The sequence below is a fragment of the Lampetra fluviatilis genome, chromosome 76 (genome assembly GCF_964198595.1).
Source record: "Lampetra fluviatilis chromosome 76, kcLamFluv1.1, whole genome shotgun sequence".
Classification (NCBI taxonomy): Eukaryota; Metazoa; Chordata; class Hyperoartia; order Petromyzontiformes; family Petromyzontidae; genus Lampetra; species Lampetra fluviatilis.
Genome location: NC_136350.1, coordinates 2,428,055 through 2,434,054, shown reverse-complemented (window position 1 = coordinate 2,434,054; position 6,000 = coordinate 2,428,055). Strand labels below are relative to the sequence as shown.

Sequence of the window (6,000 nt, the reverse complement as noted above, 5' to 3'; positions counted from 1 at the left end):
CAGAGAAGCGACGCTCACAACAACGAGCGGAGCGCCGGGCGGCTAAAGTGCAGCAAGTTGGCACAGTAGGGGGTACAGCTGGTACATCTACCAGTCATCTCAGTCAGCCAGCCCATGGCACCTGGGTCTGTCTCGAGACCTCCTGTTAGCGAGCCGTCAACACTTCACGTGCAACTGGCCTGGCACAGGCGCCGTGGTGACGTCACTGTTACTTAGTGGCGAATGGCGGGTATTGGTATTGATTCATCTTCTTGGTTCTTTCGGTAAAGTCACGTAGAAGGGAAATAATAAAATAATAAAAAATAAAACATAATAAAATAATTATCACGACGTTTCGGCCACAATGCAAGCAGGTGAAGAACAGGTCTGTCGGAAAGACAGCGTCTGTCGGAAAGACAGGTCTGTCGCAAAGACAGCGTTCATTCAGACGCTGTCGTTCATTCAGACACTGTCTTTCCGACAGACCTGTTCTTCACCTGAGGACGGCTGCTTGCGTTGTGGCCGAAACGTCGTGAGAATTATTTTATTATGTTTTATGTTTATTATTTTATTATTTCCCTTCTACGTTACTTTACCGAAAGAACCAAGAAGATGAATCCCTGCAGTCACGAAAGCTTTAAATAGAAATTTGGTATTGATTGTTGACTGTTTCTGTGTTCATAGCTCTGAGCTATGCCAGGGCGGCACTGGGCGATCTACCTGGGTCACCCTCCTCACCCAGCTCCACCATCAAGCCCCAGGTCTCCTCACTTCCCGTATCTCTCTTTCTCAGTGTCCCATGTCTCTCTGTCTCGGACTCTCTTTGTCTCAATGTCTCTGTGTCTCAGTGTCTCTCATTCTCAGTGTCCTGTGTTTGTCTCAGTGTCTCTCTGTCTCAGTGTGCCGTGTCTCAGTGTCTCTACCTCAGTGTCTCTGTGTCTCAGTGTCTATTGTCTCAGTGTCTATTGTCTCAGTGTCTATTGTCTCAGTGTCTCTATGTTCTCAGTGTCTCTCTGTCTCAGTGCCCCGTGTCTCTCTGTCTCAGTGTGCTGTGTCTTTGTCCTGTGTCTCTCTGCTCTCAGTGTCTCTGTGTCTCAGTGTCCAGTGTCTCTTTGTCTCAGTGTCTTTCATTCGCAGTGTCCTGTGTCTCTCTGCTCTGTCTCTGTGTCTCTGTGTCTCAGTGTCTCTGCCTCAGTGTCTCTGTGTCTCAGTGTCTCAGTGTCTCTCATTCTCAGTGTCCTGTGTTTGTCTCCGTGTCTCTCTGTCTCAGTGTGCCGTGTCTCTGTCCTGTGTCTCTCTGCTCTCAGGCCGCGTGCCTCAAGAGGAAGTTTGACTTGCCCGTGACCTCCCAACCACGGAAGAGGCGGCCGCAGGGCGAGTGGGGAGGAGGTGGAGGAGCGGGGGGAGGGGGAGGAGGAGGGGGACAAGGTGGAGGAGGAGGAGGGGGGAGCCTCCTGATGGACCCTTCACGAGGTTTGTGTCTCCGCGTCCCGCTGCTCAGAGATGGGGATGTTAACTACCTCGCCTGGTATACAGTATTGTGGGTTCGATCCCGACCCTGGCTACCCGGTGGCGAGGAGATGTTAACTTCCTCGCCTGGTATACAGACGCTGTCTTTCCGACAGACCTGTTCTTCACCTGAGGGACGGCTGCTTGCGTTGTGGCCGAAACGTCGTGAGAATTGTATTTTATGATGTTTTATTTTTCTTATTTTATTATTTCCCTTCTACGTGATGACTTTACCGAAAGAACCAAGAAGACGAATCCCTGCAGTCACGAAAGCTTTAAATCTAAATTTGGTATACAGAAGGTCGTGGGTTCGACTCCGGATCCTGAGACTGCCTGCTGTTGTATCTTTGGAGTGAGCAGTCTCTCTCTCTCGCTGTCTCTCCCCTTGGTGGTCGCGTTGATTTTTCTCCAGGTCTTCCACTTTTTAAATCCTTTATATTAAGTTCACTTGCTTGCTTGCTTGCGCGCTTACGACCGTGCAAATATTTCGGTCGTTTTTTAACCCACTTCCCGTGATCCAATCGAGCTGACATTTTGCACACAGACTCGCTGTGCGTGACAATTTCTTTTCGTGATAAAAAAAATTCCAAAATTTTCCACTTTTTAGGAAATTTTTTTTTTCATATTTAATTTAAAATACCAATGTGATAAAAATGAAACTCTTACTCAAGAAAAACAGAAATGAATAATAAAATAAATCCGATGCCACGCATATAAAGGATTTATAGTGAAAAACTTAGTTTTTACGGGTTACTTTTTATCCCCTCCACATTTACAATCAACGTTACCGTGCATTTTCGAGTGATTTGGCTCTTGCTATGAATTTGCACGCGATGGTGATAATCCACTACTTTGTTGGGCTATCATTGCTGATAACCAGGTTGCTGCTTCTGAAAAAAAAGTTACATAGCTCAGTGGGGCCTTACCCACTGCTAGAATAAAACAAATAGTAGACTCAATTATTCGCATGCGGTTTTTAACAAGAATGAATAAAGTGATAGGTTATTACCCTTTCAACTGGTACAAAAACTGACACCTTTATACAAGGCATCATGTTTGCAATAACCACAACACAAGCAGTAAAATTGCAAACAAAAAGAAAACAACTCTAATGATGATAATGATATGCACTGTCCTTGAAGTTGATTGGTCCACACCCGAGACAGCTTTCCTTAGAGCCTAGTCTCCATTGGTGTTGGACCAGATGACATTGATTGGTCCACACCCGAGACAATCAACTTCAAGGACAGTTCATATATTATCAGAGTTATGTTTTTTGTTTGCATTATGGCTGCAGGTATTGTGGTCTATGCAAACATGACTCCTTGTAAAAAAAGGTGTCAGTTTTGTTGCCAGATAGAAGGGTAAAAAAACCAATTATCAAATATTTTTTCGTACTTAACATAATTTTTATCTACATTAGTGGCGTTTGGCATAGAGATCCGCGGAAAATGGATATTTTAGATTACCCGCGATGTGGAATTCTCCACTGCCGTCCTTCCCGTCATAAGCATGGATTACACTGGTCAACAAAAAAAACATTTTTTGTGGCCTGGACTTTTGCAGCTGTTTTAGACTAATTTCAGGGTGCGGATTCCAAATCTGAGCTCAGATTTGCTCTATCACATCTCATTTTTATGCTATCGGCATACCCCATTTTCATTGATTTTACCCGAAATTAACTCTGTCACTTATGATTGCAAGTTGTTGCGAGTCAGTGACTGCTTTAGTGTTAAAATATGGTGCTGTATTTTTAGGATAGTGTGTTTACAATATCATTTTATGTAGAAATCCACATTTATTTAATATTTTTCTTCTGCAGTTTTTATTGAAAATGCAATATTTGATATCTCAAAAACCTGATGTGATAGACAAAAACTGATGCCAGATTTGGAATCAGCACCCCAAAATTACATTAAAACCGTTGGAATACCTTATGCCAGAAAAAGTGTGTTGACCAGTGTTATCGACAGCGTTGAATTTTTTGTTTCGTATTCTGAGTCACAGCGCACCTCTGATCTCCGATGCCATGTAAAACTTGTCAACCCCTTATCAGTGCCTTCTTTATTACAGACAAATTTAGACCTTATTGGTCACCCCGTACCTTTATAAATCTCAACGTTCGTCCTACAAAGTCTCGCATCACAGGAGGAGAAACACAAACACACGCATTTTTTTGCCCGTATTGAAACAGCTGTACGCTGTATGGACCTGGGGGTCGCAAAATGCCGATATATTACTAATAAACCCCATTGATCCGATCGAAATGAGGGATTTCGATCGGATCATTGGGGGGGGCACGTGCCACCCCACCCCCCCCTCAAAACTCAATTTCCCCGTACAAGAATACAGGTAAACCGTACGGGTTGACAGGTACACCGTCTCTTCGCATGACCACCATCAAGTTCCCATCATTGTGCCGATGACGCGCGATTGCGCACACGGTCGCGGTGAAGGTCGTCAAAGTTAGATGGCGGAGAGCCTCGGTAACCTCGAAGACTGCACGTGGAGCGAGCGGTGCGCGCGCACACACACACACGCACACACACACGCACACACACGCACACACACGCACGCACACACACGCACGCACACGCACGCACACGCACGCACACGCACACGCACGCACACACACACACGCACGCACACGTACACACACGCATGCACACGCACGTATGTGTGTATCCCAAGCTGCATAGAGGGGAGCGGTAGTGTTGCGGTTAGTACGCTGTACCATGAACCCGGCAACCCGAGTTTGATTCCCGCTCATGGCCAACACCAGTGACGATTGTCTTAACCAGTCATGGGCCTCCCCTAGGTCGACTCGGCCTCAATTATGTACCTGGTGCGGTGTGTAAACATAGCCACATGTGGCTGGCCTCCCACCCCCTCGTATACCATGCCGGCCTTCATAGGTGCTCGCTAACAGCGCTTGCCCCAACAGTCTGTTAAGGTTATATGGGGGATGTTGGTCTTTTTTGCGTGCGGTTTGAACAAAATTAAATCGCCTCTCAATCCAGGAAAATTGGAGGTTCCGCTGCTTGGCGGTTGTGACACTGAGAGTGTGTAGTGTGCTTGTGTGGTGCGAGTGTATATAGTGTGGTGTGAGTTTGTGTGATAATTGTAAGTGTGAGAGTGTGGTGTGTGTGTTGAGTGTGTGTGATGGAGCTCTCTCTCTGTCCTTCTCGGAGGTGGTGGAGGCCGGAGAGAAGGAGCAGCTGCATCACCTGCACAGAGCTCGCTCATGCGGAGCAGCAGCAACAACAACAACAACAACAACCATAGCAACAACAACAACCACGGGGCGAGCAAAGCCGGTGGGTGGGAGCAGTGAGATTATGAGCGTGAATGAGTGAGCGTGAGAGATGGTGAATGTGAAAGAGAGTGCGGGGGGAGTTAGTGTGTGCCTGCCCACCATCATAATGATTGTGAACAGTGGGACCCCAAACGCACAGAATAAAACAAATACCTGGCCTATTGATTTTATCATAGGCCTTACCAGGTTAATATAGTAGCTATGTAGGTCCGCTTTAAAATCCCTACACCTCTGCTATAGCAGATGGACAGAGAATATGGCGTCTTTGTAGGACTCAAACCACATTGGGGCTCCGCAAACCTCTACCCAGCCACACGCTCCACTACCCAACCACACACTCCACTACCCAGCCATACACTCCACAACCCAGCCACATGCTGCACTACCCAGCCATACACTCCACAACCCAGCCACACGCTGCACTACACAGCCACACACTCCACTACCCAGCCACACACTCCACTACCCAACCACACACTCCACTACCCAGCCATACACTCCACAACCCAGCCACACGCTGCACTACACAGCCACACACTCCACTACCCAGCCACACACTCCACTACCCAACCACACACTCCACTACCCAGCCATACACTCCACAACCCAGCCACACGCTGCACTACATAGCCACACGCTCCACTACCCAGCCACACACTCCACTACCCAACCACACACTCCACTACCCAGCCATACACTCCACAACCCAGCCACACGCTGCACTACACAGCCACACGCTCCACTACCCAGCCACACGCTGCACTACACAGCCACACACTCCACTACCCAACCACACACTCCACTACCCAGCCACAAGCTCCACTACCCAGCCACACGCTCCACTACCCAGCCACACACTCCACTACCCAGCCACACACTCCACTACCCAGCCACACACTCCACAACCCAGCTACACACTCCACTACCCAGCCACACGCTCCACTACCCAGCCACTCACTCCACTACCCAGCCACACACTCCACTACCCAGCCACTCACTCCACAACCCAGCTACACACTCCACTACCCAGCCACACGCTCCACTACCCAGCCACTCACTCCACTACCCAGCCACACACTCCACTACCCAGCCACACACTCCACTACCCAGCCACTCACTCCACAACCCAGCTACACACTCCACTACCCAGCCACTCACTCCACTACCCAGCCACTCACTCCACTACCCAGCCACTC

At 48.3% G+C, this 6,000-nt stretch overlaps 1 protein-coding gene across 1 annotated transcript in view; it reads left to right on the top strand.

Moving 5' to 3' along the window:
- Positions 1 to 1,411: 1,411 nt before the first annotated feature.
- The window catches only part of LOC144953406 (DNA repair protein XRCC1-like), a 41,594-nt gene continuing 37,005 nt past the window's right edge, over positions 1,412 to 6,000 (top strand). Inside the window, exons 1-2 of the mRNA XM_078883983.1 lie at positions 1,412 to 1,452; positions 4,680 to 4,805. Coding sequence (XP_078740109.1) covers positions 1,437 to 1,452; positions 4,680 to 4,805 — 142 coding nt within the window. The 5' untranslated portion in view covers positions 1,412 to 1,436. The remainder of the gene's footprint in view (positions 1,453 to 4,679; positions 4,806 to 6,000) is intronic.